This window comes from Zosterops lateralis (assembly GCF_965231275.1).
Source record: "Zosterops lateralis genome assembly, chromosome: 6".
NCBI lineage: Eukaryota > Metazoa > Chordata > Aves > Passeriformes > Zosteropidae > Zosterops > Zosterops lateralis.
This window is the reverse complement of record NC_139761.1, coordinates 4679599-4700322: the sequence shown is the minus strand read 5'-3', so window position 1 is coordinate 4700322 and position 20724 is coordinate 4679599. Positions and strand designations below refer to the sequence as shown.

Below are 20724 nucleotides of genomic sequence, written 5' to 3'. Positions count from 1 at the left end.
GGGCGAGGCCCGTGGCGAATCTGCGGTGTCCCAGGGCGGGGCGGGGCCTGTGGCGAATCTGCGGGGCCCGTGGCGAATCTGCGGGGGGCGGGGCCTCCCGGTGCACGCGCGCGCGTGGCGAATCTGCGGGGCCGGCGCGCGGGGTGGTGAGTGCGCGCGGGCCCCGGAGCGCGTGAGGGGAGGGGACGGGCGGGGGGAGCGGGCGCGCGCCCGTGAGGGACCGGGGGCGTCCTGAGGGGACCGGGAGGAACCGGGAGCGTTCCCGTGGCCCGTGAGGGACCGAGAGGAACCGGGAGCGTTCCCGTTGCTTGGGAAGGGACCGGGAGGCTTCCTGAGGGGACCGAGAGGAACCGGGAACGCCCCCGAAGGCCCTCAGTGGGGAAATCCCCGCTCTGCCCCGGGAGTTTTCCCCGTGCCGGGGATAAGAGCGCTCCGTGCCCGGTGTTGGGCCGGGACTTGGCTCAGCCAGTGATTCCCGAGGGAGAGGAACTCAGTGTGCCCTTGGAAGGGAGAAATGGAGGATAGAGTAGAAGGAAATGACAAAAAAAAAAATAAATTAAAGCTCTATGTGAAGTCGGCTTAGCCTCAGGTTTTGGTTTTGTTGGGTGAGAAGCGTCAGCCAAGTGTGATCTCCCTTAAATGGGGGAGTGCTGGTGGGAAATTGTGTGTTTTCCCTCAGGGCTGGTGCCCATTCCCGTGGTCAGTGTGCTCAGAGGGGCTCCCCTGGAGCCTGAGCTCAGCCTGACTCTGGGAACTTCATCTTTGGGGTTGGGTTTCTGCCTCTGATCTCTCCTCCTTCAGAGCAGGGCCCAGGTCAAATCCAGGAGACAGGGAAGGGACAAGCTGTGCACAGCTACACCTGGTTATCCTGACTAGCCCCTCATCCTGTCCTTCTCACTTCATTAAATGCCTCTTAAAATCAATTTTTTTGGGCTTCTTTTAAATCTGATGTCAATCCAGTTTGTAGCCCAGTAATCCCCCATGATAAAAGAATTTTCTCCACAAGATGTGGGGAGTTTACCTTGACACAATTCTTTGAGATTTTTATTCTTTGAGACATTTCTTGGACTCTGTGTTTTCACTCTTCTTTTTTTTTTCCTTTCCAGAAACACTTGCACGGTGTTCTCAGTGTGCAGCTGGAAGCAAAGGTTTAAAGAGACATTTCAGCCTTGTTTTTATGGAGTAGGTGGTAATCACAGCTGATTCAGATGTTTAGTGGGGATTACTAAAGTGTGAGGGATTTATAGTGTCTCTCCATCACTCTTTTTCCCAGAAAAATGCAGCTCTTCTCAAAAAGATGGGGGAAAAAAATTCCCAAACACAGGGCTTGTTTATTTTGCTCAGAGGGACTTCTCTTAATGTCTCTTTAGAACACCAAAACATATTTGGAAAAGCCCCAGGGCCTTTCAAGAAGGGAGATTTCCCACTTCTTCCTCCTTTCTGATGACCCAGACTGTGTGTCCCTTGCAGCAGAGGTTTATTCAGAGACCTCTGCTTCCTGCAGTGTGAATAGAAGGGCAGTGCTGAATTTTTAACTCATGTTTAGCCCACAGGGAAGTCCTCCAGGCTCTGTGGGATTAATCCTGAGCCGTGCAGGAGTGCTGTGAGCAGCTCTGCAGGAAGCTCTGGGCCAGGCTGGCCGAGGTGCTGAGCACTCTTTCATCACCCTTTTAAAAGCTTTTTTCAGAGAGTTGGAGGGAAAGGGGAGAAGCAGCAGGAAATCTTGAACTAATACATTTTCCAGACTTTGGAACAAAGCAGATTTGCACATTCCTGGGAATGTTCAGTGGCATGTTTTCAGATGTGAGCCTGATTTATAGCTGAAGGTGCAGCAGAGCCCTGTAATTTCACTGAGGAATGTGTGAAATACCTGTGCTGGGACAGGAGCTTCAGGCACTTCAGATCAGATGGGGCTGTGGTGCTGATGTCAATCAGAGCCTTTCCCAGCTGTCAAAGCTCTGTGAAACTACAGCTTCAACCTGCCATTTCCAATCCTGCCAAATCAGTCACAGAAAGGCAGGGATCAGGTTTGATATAAACACAGATCATGAGGCAACCCTGAGTGTGAGAAAATGGCACCAGAACTTGAAGCTTTGAGCTTCCCGCCTTTGGCAGAGGACAAAAGTGCTCCCTGCAGTTTCTGTTTAATTATCTGCCTTGTTTAATACCCTGCCCTGAGAGAATTATCACTGCTCTTGCTTTCTCACAGGCTGAGAAATGAGGGAGTGGAGTTGCCATCACTTCTCACTGGTTGCTCCAGGTGACGGGCATGTCCATGCTCCTGAAATAAATTAGGGACATGGGCATGTCCGTGCTCCTGAAATAAATTAGGGGTTTGGGATAGAGGAGGGAGGCTGGAGAGGGACTTTGGACAAGGGCATGGGGTGACAGGACATGGCTTTGCACTGCCACAGGACAGGGTTGGGTATTGGAAAGAAGTTCCTGAGTGTGAGCTTGGTGAGGGCCTGGCACAGGGTGCCCAGAGATGTGTGGGTACCCCATCCTGGGAATGTTCCAGACCATGTTGGTTCCATGTTCCATGGATGGGGCTTGGAGCAACCTGGGATAGTGGAAGTTGTCCCCTGCCCATGGCAGGAGGCTGGAACGAGATGATCTTGAAGGTCCCTTCCTTCCATCCCACATCAGTTTGTGATTCAGTGACAACCTGAATAAAACCTGGTTCCTTGTTAGCCACCATATCCTGTATTCCTTCAGAATAACCTGTGTGGCCTGGCTGCCCATGAGGAATTCTTACATTTTACATCCCAGAATCATCTGTGTCCTTGTCCTCCAGTCTCTGAGCTGGCTCCCTGTGCAGAGGTGAAGTGAAGCAGATGTCACCATCCCTGTGCTGCTGGGAGGGGAAGTAGGGACAGTTCACTCTTGTGAGAGTTCCCTGCTGCTATTTTTAGTTGCTTCATTTTCTTTCTGTTGGATAAATAATTCTTTGCTGTCTCTTTGTTGACATTCAGGCAGCTTGTGTCCCCCTTCCCTTCCCTTCCCCCTGCTGAGAGACTGGAGTAGCTCTCAAAAACATGAATGTCTTGCCCAAAAATTGGCAAAGCATAATAGAAGAAAGTAGTCCTTGATAAATGACTAAAAACTATTTTTTTCCCAAAAGTGATTGCACTTCAGTGCTCATTTTTCTTCCACAAGTTGAATTAACCTGAAGGAGTTTGTTCTTGCCAACACATGATACTAGTTTGCATTATCATCTGTGGTAATGGGTCTTAGGTAACATGGAAATTAAGGGAAAAAGAAGACTAGGCTTCAGTCTTCTAGGAAACCTGCAGGGATGCTTTCAAGCCTTAACTTGTTCAGTGTGTTGGGTTAGGAATGTGAGTCTTCCTTGAGGATGCTTGTTTAAATTCTTGGATCCATGGCTGTTTACTTCTTTCCTTCTTCTTTGTCTGTTCCATTCCTTTAAGGCCCTTTCCATTGTTCTGTGTTTTTCTTGCATTTAATTCACTACAATGACCACAACATTCGCTGTAGTTCAGGTGTTTGGTGCAGCTGCACAGAAACCAGGCCCTGCACCTTGTGCTGCATCTGTTCAGTGACTGCCAATTTTTATTTGCCTTTTTTCCTTACTTTTTACAGCTCACATCTAAAGTCACTGAAACTCTAAGGCTAGAAAGTGTTCTGAGTTTACTTCTTCCCCAGCTCCTGCCCTAGCTTATTTAGTAAGTTTGACAGCACTTTAAAAATTAAATAAGGTATTCTGTAAGTGACTTTAGCTGTGTGAAATGCCTTAAAAGTCTTTAAAGGACAACAATTAGCAGGTGGATCTGGGAAAGTTTCATACCTGGAATTATCTTGGATGGTTTTTTTAACTGAATACATTCCCAACAGGTAACTTCCCTTCGAGTGATTGGCTTGGAAGTTTTTGATAGCAAAGTTGCATTTAAAGACACTTCAGGGATGCACAGAATTCCATTCTGATGTAAAATGTGGCAGTTCATATTTATGTTTTTTTTATTTAAAACTCGACTTTTATCCTCACTTTTAGGTGACTGAGTCACAGGTGGAGGAAGATGGCTGGACAAATATCAGAGTCTGATCAGATCAAGCAGGTGAGATGCTGCATTTGGGAGGGGTGGCTTTGGAAGTCTTGTGCTGCTCTGTCACACGGAGTGGAAGGTGTGGGGGGCATAGAGAAGGACAAAAACTGAGTTATCACCTGAGTTAACCAAAATTTCAGCAGGTGACCATACAACATGTTTTGTGTAGAAGCAGCTTTTGATGCTGAAATCTGACTGAGAGTAAATTTTTCTAGTGACTTGTCCTTCAGATTTTCTTACACCATGTAGCTGTAGAAAAAAATAATACTGATTTTTAGATTATTTTATTTAATATTCATTGTCCAATTTTTATTTACAGTTCAAGGAGTTTCTTGGCACGTACAACAAACTCACAGAAAATTGCTTTGTGGACTGCATAAAGGATTTCACCAGCAGAGATGTGAAACCGGAAGAGGTAGGTGATGGCTTCTCGTGGCCCTTTGGTAGAACTGCTGTGCAGGATTCCAATTTCAGACGAGAGTTATGATCTTAGAGAGTTTTGATCTTTAAACTAAGATACAAAGCCAGGCAGCAGCCTCCAGTGGAGTGTGAGTGTGTGTCCCATCCCAGAGCAGCCTGGACAGGGCTTGGAGCAGCCTGGGATAGTGGAAGGTGTCCCTGCCCATGGCAGGGGATTGGAACTGGATGCTCTTTAGGATTCCTTCCCACCAAAACCATTCTGTCACACACAGAATCTGCCCAGTCTCCACTGAATATTGGCTGCTCATTGCAATTCCATGTGTTTTATTCCCTGAGCTGTCAGTGAAGGTTCTTGTGCCTTAACTTCTCATGGATGGTAACTCCATGGACATGGAAGCTGCCCACCTACAGCCTGCCTCTCATTCTTTGAGGACTCCTGCTGAAATATTTGTTTATCTGCCCACGTTCCTGCTTTGCAGTGAGTCATGGGAACACAGCTCTGGCTGTTAAATCCACTTCCCTGCTCTGCAGGGAGCTCCCTCACGTCGTCATCTGCAGAAAGATTAAGCTCTCCGTAAGATTAGTTCCATGTTTTTGCTTCTCCTCGCCTGTTGAGAGGCTGTTTCAGAGCCTAATCATTTCGTTGGTTAAAAATCTAATAACCTTTGCTCAAGTCTGCTGGCAGAAAAAAAAAGTCTAAATTTTTAAACTGTTACTTTTGAGTCTTTTTTGCCTCCTTGGAGTTCAGCTCCTCACTGCAGGCAAAACTCATGTCTCCTTTCAGTTTTGGTTCTGTTGCCCTGCACAGAGCTCTCTTGGCTTCCCAAGACAGATTTCTTCTTTTCCTAATCTTCTCTGCTTTAATGGAATTCTATTACAGGTCATAATTATTCTGGATTAAAGATTACTTAGGTCCAAAAAATATTCTTTAGATTCTTGGAGCAACCTGGACTAGTGGGAGGTGTTGGAATGAGGGAGACTAGGAGGTTGGAATTAGATGATATTTGAGGTCTGTCCCAACCCAAACCATTTTCTGGTTGTGACCTGCCTTTTTTTTTGCTTCTGTGGATTGCAGATGGTTCATGTCTGGTAGCACAGGAGCCATTTGTTAACAGTGGAACTGGGAAGAAACTTCCTTATGGGAAGTTCTGCCCATGTTGTCCATCATGGGATTTCTCAGCTGTCTGTGCAAACAGGACACTTGGCTGGATGGACACTGGTCTGCCTGCTGTGGATATTCCCATATTTCTGTTAAGAGTTGTAGTTCCTCATTAAATAATTGATTTATACCTCCATGCATCCCCTTTGGGATCCTGCACTTGGAAAAACCCAATTCCTGAGCTCTTTCCTTGCCCAAGTGCCAGGGCAAGTCTGGACTCCCCAGCAGCGTGTCACACACGCCGCTCCCTCTGGCAGCCGAGGCTTGGGGCAGCTCCAGAACTTGTTCCCTAGGGAGATTCCACTCCTGCTCAGCAGGTTTGGCTGTAGCTGCTGCCAGGCTGAGGACAGGGAAGGGCAGGTGCTGTGTGGAGCTTGCTGGGGTTTTGTCTAGTTCATTTTCATCCCTTCTGCTTTTCCCATCCCTGTACGGAGCAGAACCACAGCACTGTCTGCTCTGCCAGGCAAAGGGGTTGGCTCTCCTGTCTACCCAAATTTGTTACCTTTGCAGTGACAGCAAGGCTTTGAGCCATGGCACAGAATGTCCAATGGGTAGGACTGTAGCACAGAAATAATCTCACAGCTCTTTCTCTACATTTGAAGAAAGAAACCACTTTAAAATTGAAAAATTTATTTCCCAGTCCAGCTGACTGAGGTACTCTGGTGGTTTTGCTGAAGGGTAACAAGGCAGGTACCAGAAGGCTGATAGAGCCAATGGGAACAAGAGTAGAAAAGGGTTAAACTGAGTTAGCAGAGAGCAGATCATATTTGGCTGTCAAAGCCAGTATGTTTGTAAACAGAATTAAAACAAAATGTACTAATTTAATGGATTTATTATTCATTTCAAATATAGTTCAATTCCACAAGAGGAGCCCAAGGACAAAAGGATCGTATCTTCTAGGGCCAGGGTGTTTTCCATGGAGGCTTTAATATGAGAATGAATATCAGTAGATGTTTCAGGGATACCTGAAAAACTCAAGTTCACATTTTTTACTGCCCTCACCTTGAGGCTGGACAATATGAGATGTACTCACCTAACTGTTTATCCCTGTCTGTGGTGATATTTTGTGTCCTGGTTGGGGACGTGTTTGCCTCACTGTCTGTTTCCCTCTTGCTGTAGATAACTTGCTCAGAGAACTGCCTGCAGAAGTATCTCAAGATGACACAGAGGATCTCCATGAGATTCCAGGAGTACCACATCCAGCAGAACGAGGCTCTGGCAGCCAAGGCAGGACTGCTCAGCCAACCTCGTTAGGCCAGAGCCCCCTGCTCAGACTGAAGCTGTGCCAGTGTTCCCTGGGCAAGAACACACTGGGGGATTCCTGCTGTCAGGATGTGTGTCCAGCAGCTCAGAGCAGAGCTGTGGGAGCCATGAAGGGTTAAACAGGAGCTCAGTCCTGCTGGCCTGGCAGTGGAGTTTGTTTCCACAAGGGAATGATGCACATGCAGCTTTTCCCAGGGCCCACAGACTGCTGTCTGAATTTCAGGGGTGGTGGGAGGGCTCACCTGCCTTTTGCTGAGACTGTTTGAGATGAATCAATGTAATGTGGGGAATACATTTTTTTATTTAATTCAAATAAAATCAACGGGAGCCATATAAACGTGTGTGATCTTTCCAAAGAGCCATTTTTGGAACATTTTGTTTGCCGGGGGCTCTTTGCTGAGCTGCTCCAGAGCTCTGTTCATTCACTGCTGCTGTCAGAGCTGAGAGATGCCAGAGGGAGCTCAGGCAGGGCCAGCCTTGCCCCAGGTGCCTCCCTGTGTCATTTACAGGGGACAGAGGGCCATGAGCAGCTCCTGTGCACCCTTTGTTTCCCTCAGGGAGCCCCATGGGGTCCTCCCAGCCTGACGCACTCTGAGCACTGAGCTTGCTGCAGCTTCCTCCTTTCAGCAGCACATACAGGGTCTGTTCTGCTGCTGCATGAGCCCAGAGAAAGGTTTGGAAGGCAGCTGGATTGGCTTAGGAAACACAGCAGTGCTTTGGAAGGATCCTGACAGCTGAAATCCTGCAGTCAGGGCATTAGTGCAGTGGAATGACAATCAACAGGCAGCCTGTGCTTCAGTTCTAACTCATGAAATACAGGGAACTGAACATCAGGAGCACCAATTTTGAGATTTCAGGTGATGAGGAGTGAACCAAAGCTATTTCATGTCAGCTGCCAGGTTTTGTTATTTATAGAGAGACAATAGCAATGAACAGAAAGGGCACGAAGACTTTTTTGTTGTTACCTTTTCTTTCCAGCAGCTGTTTAAATAACTCAGCTGTCCAGGTTGTGGATTCCTGGCCCCTGAGGGCAGCACAGGGCCCACTGCTGCTTGCCCCAGACATTGCTCTCTGTGCTGCTCCCCAGCTCTCCCTGGAATGCTGTTCCTGTGCTTGCAAAGGTGGAAGGAGCCACTGTGATCCTCCAGTTCCTGTATCACAGCTCCTTCCTCCTTTGCCTGTGCCTTGTTACCCTGGAGATGGGTGAGAGCTCACTCTGAAATAGTGAAGGCTAAAAACCAGCCCAAATAAGGCAGCAAGTCTCCACTTTTCAAAGGAATATCAGGCTAAAACTGTCCAGATTCTTTGCTACAATCAGGCCACAAATGTTGCAGCCAATTAGAATCAATACATGCATAATAAAGACTGAAGGCTTTCCTTGAAGCAGCTCTTTTTGTTAAACATTTGAAAGTAATCCATGATTGAGATTTTCCACTGGATCTTCATGTGCAAAGAGTTGCTCAGAAAAGTTCCTGAAGAGTTTAACTGATGGAAGTGGAGGATTTTCATGTTATCTGAACAAAGCACCTTGGGGCTGAAGTGAGGAGGGTTAAAAAAATAATGGTTTTCTCTTATTTCAATATATTTAAATATTTACTAGGAGAGATTTCCTGAAAAAAAAGGTTAAGCAAGTTTTAGAGGGACTTAGTTAATAAATTACCCATTCAGGTTAGGATAATCAGTTTTGTCAAAGCTTTGTTTCTCTACAAAAATGTTGTGGTCTTTCAAATCCAGCTGACAGGTTGCATACAGATGATACAAATATATTTGAGCTTGGAAATAAAATGCATCCATGTAACTAAAGCATCCAGGTGATAAAAATAGAGGATAAAAATAAATAATAGGATATTATCTCTGGATCCTAACAGACAACTGCATTTTCTTAAATGCTGTTCAGGGGAGTCAAGAGGAGGTGAATCACCTTGCTGAGGCACAATAGGTGCAGGAATGGATCCCACTCTGATGGAAGAAGGAGCAAAGGGTGAAAAATGGGAATTTGCTGAGGAAGGAATACTGAGAAAGCTGTGGAAAAAGTGAGCCAAAGTGGAGGTGGGAGGGGAGGGAGCAGGAGGGCAGCCTGCCAAAAACCAGCTCAATGAAACTGAGCTGGTAAACAGACACTCATTTGGAGGAGACACTCGCTGCAGCTGCGACGGGAACACGGATCCTTCCTGCTGGAAGCACACACAATTATTCCTCAGCCCACAGAAACCAGAACAGATTTCAGCAGGAAGGGTCAAATGAGAACCTTGCTCCAGAGTGCCCTGGACAGCAGCAGTGCTGGCACAGCCATCAGATCAATCAGCTGGAAGATTATAATAGAGGCTCCTTGAATTCTGTCCAGGATAAAAGCAAAGCCCCAATTTATGTAATCCCCTGCTGAGAGCTTCAACTGCTGAGCTCTGTTGGAAGGCAAGAAAAGGAGTGACTGCAGTGCTGTGTCGTCAGGGAGTGTGGGTGAAACACTGAGTGTGGCTGTGGCTTCAGAGCAAGGAGGCAAATCCTCTGTGCTCTGGCATTCCCCACTCTGGGAGCTGGAGCTTAGCAACAGCTCCTGTTTCAGCATTTTCTCTTAGCTAGTTGGGAAGTCAGCACATGGAATTTGAGAAATCCAGTTCAAATCTTAGAGAATCCATTAAGCTCAGCTCCAAAATTCCTTGAATGAGTTTGGCCCAAACTCTAAAAGCTGTAAAAGCAATCAAAGCTTCTGACACCTGAACTGCATCACTTGAATTTGCAGAGGACAGCATTAAAATAACTCAAAAAGTTACAATTCTGCTTTGTATGGGAGGGTATTTAAAATTATGTTTTACTTTAACTTCACACTCCTTTGTGTTTTGGTGTCAGGGAGCAGCAGGTTCTTCACAATCAGTGTCAGGTAAAATGCACGTTACAACATTTTTACAGCAACAACTGGAATTAGATCGGGGAAGTACATTAGTGACTGTTTCTTCAGATTAAAGTGGTGTTGTGTTACAAAAGGCACGGGGAGGTGGCTGGGTCACACCAGAGGGAGGCACTTGGAGGATGATGATGGATCCTGGGGCACAGGAAAGGGGCAGGGTCAACCTTGGGGGTACTCAGAGACCACAGAGGTTGCTGGGGGACAAACAGATACTCCTGGGGGGGTGGAAATAGATTATCTGTAAGAGTCCCTTCCTATCCAAACTCTCTTTTGTTCTTCAGAGATGTAAGAAAATGTCTTATGGAAGATGTGGAAGAAAAGACAACACATTTCACTGCTTGCCTGCACATCCCCAGCTCCAGGCAAGGCTCTGGGGCAGGCAGGACATTGCAGGGGATGATGAGCAGTGTCAGCCCTGTGCACTGGGACAGTCCAACAGGAAAGGTTTTGTATGAAACCAGCTCTGGGCTGAATGGAGCATCAGCTGAGTGTTCCAAGGCACAGAGAGGTGTTACCCTGCACAGGGATGCTGCCCAGAGCCTCTGAGCTGAAGAGAAATCACATTCTCATCAATTGTTCAGGGTTCTCCAAAGGAAAAGCAGGAAACCAGAACAGCAGCAGCCAAACCACAGCCACAAAAATCAGCTCCCTCCTGCACTGCCTGTGGAAAACATTATTCCATAATTATTCCCACAGGATTAAATGGGGCTGCTCTCATATTCTGAGTTAATCACATTCAAAAATACCTGCACAGACCAACATAAAATTTTACCTCTCACTGGTTCCACTGCCAAAACATTTCCTTATCAGAGAGGGATTGTCCTGCCCATCTGAGGGCAGCCCCTGCCCCTGGGGTGGCACACAAGGGTCACCTGCAGGGTGGGCAGCAGACCATGTGCAGAAGGAATCAAGGGTTGGGGGTTTTTCTTTTTTTCTTTTAAAATAGCTTTATTTATTCATAAGGGAAATAAAGGTGCCTGAAGAGAGATGGGTTTAAGTTACACATCCACATAAACAAGTGCCTTGTTAAAACAGAAAGAAAAAACACTCTTGTGCAATACACAGCAGAGTATTTCATACAAATTCCACATCTTACCCCTCCTTGTGAAACTGGCATAGCTGGCAGGAGCACGGTAAATTAGGTCAAGCTGTACCCAGATGAGGGATTAGAGGAGGAGTTTAGGAACAGCTGAAGACACCACAGTGCTGGAATGGAAATGTTGGGTTACTCTGAACAGCAGGAAAATCAAGAGATTCTCAAAAAATCACCCACAGCACCAACCCAGAGCAGTGCATCCCTCACCAGCAGGCTCAGGGTGAGGGTTAAACACACGAGTAACAACCCCCTGCAGGTTGTCCCAGCTCCAGCAGAGCTCCAGGGCAGCTTTTCTGTGCTGGCAAACACTGCAAGAGGGAAAGTGAAGCAAAGCTCCCGTGGTTACTGCAGTGAGGGAGCTGTGCTGATGCACTGAGGCCAAGTGGCATCAAACAAGGACATTTCTCATGCTGGAAAACTCTTGGTGTGGGATAAGCAGCAGCACAAGGGTGTTTTAACCAATGTAAACAGCTGCAGAGCTGAAGCAGAACCAACCTGCTCTGAGGCAGAATTTAGGGTTCCTCTGAAATGGGAAGGAGCAGGAACAACAGCATAAAGATAATTCCAAACAAAGAAGGCACAAGACAAGTCCTATTCTTAGAAAAACTGCTTTCACAATTGGCAGTTTCATCCTTCCAGTTTTCTTTAAATGACAGCACAGTGAGTATTTGTCATTGGGTTGTGGTTAACCATAAAATCCACCACTCACTGGCATTAAAACAAGCACACCATCAGACCAAAACCACTGGAACCCACAAAAAAAAAAAAAATTTACATATCCATCCAAAGCAACAGATGGGACAAATAAATACTTTTGGAATTTGGGGGACTCACAGATCTCCAGAGCAAACAAAAGACCCCAAGTAAATCCAACTACTCAGTGGTAACTGATAAAGGTGAATGATTTTAAACTCTGACACCTCTTAAAATCCCATCCTGTTTGCTGTGACGTAATATGGGAGAATGACAGAATTTCTCAAAATCTGAGAGCAAGCTTAATAGTGTGAGCTAATTATAAAATGTCATTTTCCTTAGCCCTGGAATTACAGTGAGTCAGCCTCTGGCAATATCCCCTTTGGTTCCACTGTTTTATTATGTCCCCCACATCTCCAGAGCCTTTATCCTGCACACTGTAGCAAATAATAAAATCCCAAGACCAGAGAAGGAAAAATAACCAGATTTCAGTGCATAATTTTTGCAAAGGCAGGGGCGCAGTGAAGTAAACAACTCAACATACTTTTGTGAACACATTAATCTTTTATTTCAGCTGGTAAATCTGGCTCCTGGCTCATGTCAGATTTCTTTCAAGCCATCAAACCAAACTTGCTCTTTTTCTTAAAAAGAGGACAACAGCATTCTTTACACTTACTGCTGTAAAAGAATTCCAGTAAATGGTGCCCAGAAAATCCATTTGGCTGCCTCGGCTATCCAAGAATATTTTTAATGGGGGGGAAAAAAGAACATGTTATAAAAGCATTAATTTTTTACTGTAATATTCCATCTGGTTGACAAACCTGTCTGCAGAGAAGTAGTGGATATAATGACTGAGTTGACAATCCTTAGATTCAGGTTCTCTTCCCAGCTCCACATCAAAGCCATCCTGAGTAATTTTGGTAGCCATTTCTTCATGGCTCCCCCTACAAAAAATGAGACCATGTAACCATTTTAAAAATTTCTGTCTATTCTAATACCGCACCTTTTAAAAAATTAGACCGAAGCATGCACAAAAGCACTAACAGTGATTTAATCACCTTTTTTGCTGCTCCCTGTGAAGGTCAGATACACCATCTCCTTTATGAAGACACACATTTCTTTGCCCTTGTTATGCTTTTCTTTCACTGATAATTACTACTGAAAATCTGTTTAACCTCTGTCACAACAATGGCTTGTTATTATTGTTCTGACAACTCTGCTTCTCTTGCCTGATCTGTTCAGGCTGATTAAGCAGGAGAAACTTTCTCAGCCACCAGCAACTTGATGGAGGAGCCAAAAACAAGCAGGGATTTAACTGGGTGTTGCTAAACTTTCACATTAGAAAATAAAAGCTCATTAGTACAAATGTAGCTGATACACTCCATGGAAAGGAAGTGAAGATGAAAACAAGTAAGGAAATTAATCTTACCTTATGTCCTTGCACGGAAACATTCTGAGTTTTTCCATCTTTCAGATTTTTGCCAATATAAAAATAAGGTGTCTGCCAGCATCTGACAGCAGTTCTTTGTATCAATTGCAGGAAATGAAGGAAGAGTGTGATTCTCTTACTACCTTGTTCTTTTTAACAGTGTTGGATCCTGTATCTTATTTAATTTTTTTTAACCTTCTAATGAAGCTTGAAATAAGTATGATTTTGAAGAAAACCTGTAGGAGATCAGAAGGCAGGAGAACAGCACAAAAACTGCCAAGGGGATGCTTTACTTCTGCTTGGTCTCAGAAACACAATACCTAATCTCTTATTTAAAAAATCCCAATTCTGTATAATCATAATCACTGTGTCTTCAACAGGATAAACTTTCAGCCAGTGAAAGACACTTTGGAATTTGCATCAACAAGGCTTCAATAAGGGGATTATTGCAGATTTAGAAATCATAGATTTCATTAGAGTTTCTTGATTTCATCTTTAACCCAGGACAGCCCAATGATGACAGCCAGTTTTCTTTTCCCTGTGATATTTTTAAACATCACAGGAAACTTTTACTGAATAATCTGATGGGCTCCTTCCCAAAGAGATAAAACCATGAAATCAGTGACATGCTGGAGGCTTTGCCAGTGGCTTGGCAGAAAATGCATCTTTCCCTGCAGGTTTAGTGCTCTGCCAGAATAACAGCAGTTGGTTTTGGGGTGAGCAGTGTGAGGGAAGGAGGTGGGAGAGGAAGCTCTCCCTGTCAATGGGCTGGAATGGGTTTCCATGTCTCATTGGAGCATACCTGGAGCCTTCCAAGCAGGGATTTAAACATTCCTAAGAGACAGGAGCAGCACTCAGCTGAGAACACACGGGGGGAACATCCAGGCCAGGGCAGCAGCTCCTCCATCCTCTGTGCCTGTTTAAGATCTCAACAGTGTGCACACAGGTTAGATATCAGAGATCTGCACAAGTTGTCATTAATCCTGTTATTTCCCCAGATTTTGGATTGCTTCTGCAAGTATTAAACATGTGACCCATGTTACTTCCTTTTAAATGAGTATTGCTTTTTATTCGTAGCTATTAGAAGATTAACAAGTAAAAGTTAGCTCTGAAAAAAGTCTTTACAGTAATTTATGGAGATTAACTTTCCTATTTAGGGTAAAGTCCAGACATTTACAAGAACAATCACTTAAATAAAAATAGAATATAAAGCCTATGTTTAAAACATGGCCTTTATTAGCGCTGTCTAGTGAGCTCCATATTTATCTTACATTGAAATAGTTCTGCTTTGCTTAAGAAAAGACAGAAAAAGTGCATTTACAAGAGTACTTTTTCTTTAATTTTCTGCGAAAATGGAAGGAATTGGAATCACAAGTTGACAAATGTTGTAAAATGAAATTTCAAGAAACATCACTTTCAGTAATGCTACGCCCATCACTAGTGTTTCCTCCTGACCTTCTGCCGTCTGGAACCAGAATATCCTGATATACAGTCTAGAGCATCTATGTTATTATTCTACAGCATATTAAACACAGAAAAAGGGGCTCGGGGCCCCCTCTCAATGTACAAACATGAATAAAAAAATCGTTTTTAAAAAAATCACTTTTTATACATAATGTATATGCAAACTGCTTTAAATACACGGGTTTGGAAGAGTTATTTACAAACTGCACCTGCCCGTGGGACAATCCACAGGCAGAGCACACACAGTCGCTTTTTACTTTATCGGTGCATCTCAACTTTGGGAGATATAAATTTATTCGGCAGTACAGCAAACACAAGAACTTGTGACAAAGCATCTTTTTAAGGGCAACCCAAATAAATTTTGTTCCTCCAAACAAGGTTAAGTACTAGGACTGCCAAAGTTTCCAAATCGAGTTTGATTTTTAACCCAGATGCCTGCTGGCAGATCTGTGTGGTGGAGGATTTGTAGACAGACCCATTGGAAGTACAGGTTTGGCTACTGGATAAACTCCTCCTGAAGAGCCAGAACTGATAAGGATGTTTTGTCCAAAGAGTGAACTAACCTAGAATTTATTTTTTTTTCCAATTTTATTAATATTTTAAAAAATACATAAAAATACAACATCCAATGTCTGAATAAATATATTTAACAAGTTGCAAGATACCTTATTTTACACAAAAATTTCAGCTTTAGAAATCTTGTTAAATAACTTCATTGTTGTTATATATTTCATTTTTCGTCTTTTTGTAACAAAATAAAAACTCTGAAATTACATAGAAAAAAGACAAAATATTTTTGTCAAGGGATAAGATAGTCCACTGAAAACCTATTCACAATTCCACTGTAAACATTAATAAACATTAAAACATTTGCATAATTGTGTGCTCAAAAATCCTATAAAAAGTGGAAGACTTATTACAACTGTAGTTTTCAGTCAACTACACTTCCTTTCACAATTTATTTTGTCCCATTTACAGCTTTAAAACTGGGCACATTGCTGAACACATACTTTGGCAGTTCTGTATAGCAAGTGCTTCCACAAAGAGGAACTACTCACCAAGAGTTACCCACAGCTCGGTGAAAGTGCAGCAGTTTCTCAGTTCTTTTGGATAATACTCTGATGTCTGCTTGGTGCACTTGCTTTTTTTTTACATTTTTTTTTTTTTTAAGATCACCCTAGAACACCTGAATGCTTCATTGGACATAACTTTGCAAATTTGATAAGTGCCCTTTCTCTGTGTTAGGAAAAAAAACAAAACAAAACAAAAAGAAACAAAACAAGAAACAAAAACGAACACAATGACAAGGATGTCACGTTGTGCCTACAAACCTTCAGTTACCAATGAGCTTAAGTTCTCTGAACAGTAAATTAAACAAAAGAAGAGGGTAGGAGGGGGGAAACAGGTACAGTCCAGCAGTGGAAGTGTGTACAGGATATACTTGGCAATGTCCAACCAGTTGAGTGCTTTCTGTGGCTGAATTTCAGGGTTTATGTCCATGGCAGGGAGCTGCTGGCAAGGCAGAGAAATGTTCATCACCTGCATTCCACAGCCAGCACGTTCTGGGGAGGAGAGGAGGACGAGGGGCTCATTCCAGTGTCTGAGGAAGCAGATGACATGGATGCTCCTGTATGGGACACTGAACACACAGAACAACACATCAGCATTAGGTTATCAAAGAACAGCTCACAAAGAAGATTTCCTTGGTTATCAGGTTATGTAAAAGACGTCAAAGCAGCAACACAGGCACAAAAACTGATATAGAGGTTTTGCCAATTGCTTTCACTGCTGTATTCACAGACACAGGATTAGCCTTACCCAATACTGAAAAGGTAACTCATGAGTCTAATGAAAACACTTGCACTAGGAAGTCCAAGTTTCTACTACAGTATAAAAGAGTCAGCAAACATTTCTGTCAGGTTCAAGTTCCAAAAAGCCACAAATATTCTAAATATGCATGCAAACAGATGCTAACATCTTTCTTTCTTCTAAAATATCATCATTTAAACTCAAATTGCTATGAGTTATCCATTTCCAAACAAATTAATTCCTCATTAATCATAAAGAAAACCTCAACCTTACCTTCTCTGTCTTTCTTTTTTAATCGTTTCCTTCTCCTGTCTATGGTTGCTACTTCTGACTTCAAGGACATGTAGTATTTTCGTATCTCCTGGAGTTTTTCTTGTAGGAAAGAGATCCTTTCAGTGCTGCTCATATTGTCCAGTTCATCTGTAAGTGGAAAGAAAAAAATAGCTTTGTCAAGGTGATTTTAAACAAATGAATGCAGTTCTTAAGATGATGTAAGACCCAGTATGGAAGATAAAACATTCCCATAACTATGCCAGAAAAGGCCCACACCTAAATTAGAATCCCAAAATTTCCATGTTTTTCTTTCAGAACAAATTTTCTCACAAATTCCCTGTAATCAAGTCAATTTCAAGAATCCTTACTGAGCTGGAAGCTCCATTTGTAGACTCTGGGTGAAGCATTCTGGTGGTGGTGCTTGTCCCTGTGCTTGTCCTTCTCTCCATCTTTGATGTGAGGAGAAATCACTCTGGCAGGGGAGCGGGAAATCTTCTGGGGTTTGGAGGCATTGATGTGTTTGACAGGAGTACATTTACTGGAACTGTCCAGGACAGGGAGATCTTCACTGTCACTGCTTTGTCCTGCAGGAAAAAAGAATTAATTAGGACTTAAAACCTCCACACTGACATTTTAAAAATTATGGTTATAGTAAGGAAACCATGATTAAGAAAAAACTGCTGCTTCTTGCTCAGAAGATCCCAAAACACACCCAAGGAATAATGATCTCAGATTCCATGGATAACCTGATCAGACACAACATGCACTGAACACTCAAGTGTAATAATCATGGTTGGTGAAGGAGAATTCAAGGGCTGAATAGGCCTAGTTAAAAAGTAATAGCCAAATTTCTTCACAGAAATAATAAATAAACTTAGCAAAATTAGAATATTAGAGCACTGATAAACTGTCTTACATCACCTATTTTAGCTTTCTAAATCTAAAACTTTTTCTTAAAGATTAAATCTGTATTACTATGGGTAGGTAGCACACAATTGTATTTAGTTATCAAACTTCTTCACACATCTAAAGGAACAGTTCTGAAACATGACTAAAACAACAGAAGTTCAATATGTAACAGAAAATTTTTAGCTCATATATTCAAGTATTTTAGATTCCCACAGTAACTGCCAAGTTCTCCACAGGCATGTTAAATATATCTGAATAGTCTGTATCAGATAATTACTATTTTAGTTTGATATTTAGAAATATAAGTGTTGCCACAAAGCCAAAACCACTGATTCATTCAAGCGATGATTGTTAAAAATTTTGTGACAGGACAAGAGGGAATGTCCTTAAGCTGAAGGAAGGCAGGGATAGATGGGATATAAGACAGAAATTCTTTATAATAAAGATGGTGAGGCCCTGGCACAGGGTGCCCAGAGAAACTGCAGCTGCTCCATCCCTGGTCATGTTCCAGGCCAGGTTAAATGGGGCTTGGAGCCACCTGGGATAGTGGAAGGTGTCCCTGGCCATGGCACAGGCTTGGAACAAGATGATTTTTAAGGTCCTTTCCAACCCAAACCATTCTGTGATTCTCTGAAAAATGAGCTACAGAAGCAGAAAAATCCAGATTTCTATAGCAAGTTTAAAATAGTCACATGCTTTAGAAAAAAATTAGACAAAATTCCTTTGGATGAAAATACATTTTTCCATATTTCAAAAATGTTGACATTTTCCCAGGAGAAACACTTGTTTTAAGACTTTAAATGTGCCCTCTCCCAAATTCATAACCAATCCAATATTTAAAAATCAGCATAATGATAAGTATGTAGTAACTGCTGATATAAATAATAATTTAGAGCTTTTTTTCCTAAGTGAGTAATATAAAGTAGCAAGAGATTTCCCAGTTACACTGTTCCTGCAGAGCTCAGAACTCCTCTCCAGTTTATCACCAACAGTCACGACGAATAAAAATGAAACACCTTGAGAGGGAAGTCCCATCCACTGGAAATGATTTGTAACATGAGAACAGTAGGTTCTTACAGATATTTCCAGGACAGGAAAACCTTCCCCCTCCCCTCCCTGCAGGAATTTACCTGTTCCATTCTTTTCATTTTTGGCTGCAGCACTGGTTCGCTTTGGAGTTCGCTTCTGCTTTTTTGCCAGTGTTCCACTATTGCTGTCACTGGGTCTTTTTTGACCTATGAGAGGAGGAAAAAAAAGAACAAAAATAAAACATGAGACATCTCAAATACTTCTGCTACTAAAAAGCTCTTTTTATAAGCGACAAAGAAATTTAAAACTAGACAGGCTGAGAGATTTGGGGCTATTCAGAGAAGAGAAGGCTCTGGAGAGACCTTAGAGCCCCTTCCAGGGGCTAAAAGGGATCCAAGAGAGCTGGAGGGGAGTTTGGACAAAGGCCTGGAGTGACAGGACAAGGGGAAGTGGCTACACACTGCCAGAGGGCAGGGTTAGGTGGGATATTGGGAAGAAATTCTTTACTCTGAGGCCCTGGCACAGGTTGCCCAGAGAAGTTGTGGCTGCCCCATCCCTGGAAGTGTTCCAGGACAGGCGTGATGGAGCTTGGAGCAGCCTGGGATAGTGGAAGGTGCCCCTGCCCATGGCAGTGGGCTGGAACAAGATGGGCTTTGAGGTCCCTTCTAACCCAAACCATTCTGTGAATCTCTAACCAGCAGACAAAACAGACCAGCAGTTTTTAGCCAAGTGACACCAGTCTCCAAACACCCTCAGCAAGGATCAGAGCAGGGAATGGCTCCTCCAGGAAATGCTCACCTTTCTCTCCCACCTCTCTCTCCTGCCCAGCAATGCTGCAATTGCTGGAGGTGGTACTGGCTTCGAATCCATTGGCAGACTCACTCTCACAGAGCCCTTCCTGGGACTCTTCTGCCACACTGTCCACCTCAATGGTCATGTCACTCTCGCTCTTGATGCTGCGCGACTCGTCCTGGCTGAGGGCCAGGGGAGAGGCCACCGGGAAGCTCGAGGGGACACTGGGGGCTAAGGCAGAGGGGGCAGAGTTGGAAGCATTGGGGTCTGGCTTTTCTGCTATTGTGTCTTCACTGCTGCTCTTCTCCTTCTCATCCAAGTCATCCAGGTCTACTTCATGGCACAGCAAGGTTTCAGGGCCGATCTGAGGCATCGTGTCGTCCTCATCTTTCAAGGGGACGTTCTCGGTGGCTTCAGCCGGACGTTGGAAGTTGTCATTCCTCAGCTCCGGACCGTGAGGAACCGATTCCGCCACCAGGGATGGCATCTCCTCGTTTTCAGTTCTGAGGGACTCCTCAGCACTCGGCCCTCTACATTCCTCTGCTCCTGTACATTCATTGGTCCTCTCTTCAGATACGATATTTGGCACTTCCATCTCACTCTCTCGCCGGTTTCTCTTCTCGGGTGATGCCTGTTCCAATGTTTTCCTTTTCAAAAGTTTCTTATCTTTCGTGGAGGGCTCTGTTTCACTTGCAGTAGTGCTGGAAATGTCTTTACAGTCCAAGGAAGACACATCTAATCTTTCAGGTTCTGTAAGAGATTCATTTGTCACCTCTTCCTGGCTTCCTGGTGCAATCTTTGCATTCTCCAATGAGGGATCCTTTGTCTTGCTCCTTCTCCCTTTTCCCTTAGGTGATTTTTCAACCTCTCTTTTGATTTCTTCAATTTGATCCATTTTATTTCCGAAAATTTGAACGATTTGTTCACTTTCCTCAACTTCCAGTTTCAGTGTTTCTAGTGGCTGCACTTGAGTCCTGTCGTTTTCCTTCAGCGCGTGAGAAATCTTTGGGTTTTCCTCATCCAGCTTCTCATCACGGAGTTTTTCACTTTTTTCCAGTTCTGAAGTTTCTGAAGAAAATTCTTCATTCAAATTCTTTTCAGATGACTCATCTGCTTCACTGTCAGATGTGCCAGAGTCTAAAAAAAATTTAAAAAGAAGCAAAGAGCACCCTAAATAATTAATTGCAGCATGACTTTTTTATTTGAACCTCACAAAACTCCCTGTTTTCAGTAATCTGTGGTGTCAGCATCAGTTTACAGCATTAATTTTAAACTTTAAAAATCCTGCACTATTCAAAACAGTTGCTACAGTTCTTACTTTTAACTTAAATTTCTATGAAACTGCAGTAGTGGTGGTGCTATCAGAGTTCAGGAAGCATCTGGATGATGCTCTTGACTCAGGTGATTTAGTTAAAGTCTATG

General features: G+C 43.6%; 2 protein-coding genes across 6 annotated transcripts in view; one reads left to right on the top strand and one right to left on the bottom strand.

Moving 5' to 3' along the window:
• The first annotated feature begins 86 nt into the window (after window positions 1–86).
• Window positions 87–7240, top strand: TIMM9 (translocase of inner mitochondrial membrane 9). Of its 4 annotated transcripts, none has more exons than XM_083863762.1 (4): window positions 87–146; window positions 4010–4073; window positions 4381–4476; window positions 6760–7240. In XM_083863762.1, the coding sequence occupies exons 2-4, from the start codon at window positions 4035–4037 to the stop codon at window positions 6892–6894; spliced, it is 270 nt and encodes an 89-aa protein (XP_083719888.1). In that variant the 5' UTR covers window positions 87–146; window positions 4010–4034; the 3' UTR covers window positions 6895–7240. The 4 variants fall into 4 exon arrangements, with proteins under 4 accessions (XP_083719888.1, XP_083719891.1, XP_083719889.1 ...); XM_083863765.1 differs by lacking the exon at window positions 87–146 and adding an exon at window positions 163–172; XM_083863763.1 differs by lacking the exon at window positions 87–146 and adding an exon at window positions 1110–1148.
• Window positions 7241–15614: 8374 nt separating this feature from the next.
• Window positions 15615–20724, bottom strand: part of ARID4A (AT-rich interaction domain 4A) — a 45057-nt gene continuing 39947 nt past the window's right edge. For both annotated transcript variants that reach the window (XM_083864076.1, XM_083864077.1), the window contains 5 exons: window positions 19309–20439; window positions 18612–18716; window positions 16941–17156; window positions 16573–16719; window positions 15615–16129 (listed from right to left, as the gene is read on the bottom strand). In XM_083864076.1, coding sequence (XP_083720202.1) covers window positions 16026–16129; window positions 16573–16719; window positions 16941–17156; window positions 18612–18716; window positions 19309–20439 — 1703 coding nt within the window. In that variant the 3' untranslated portion in view covers window positions 15615–16025. The remainder of the gene's footprint in view (window positions 16130–16572; window positions 16720–16940; window positions 17157–18611; window positions 18717–19308; window positions 20440–20724) is intronic.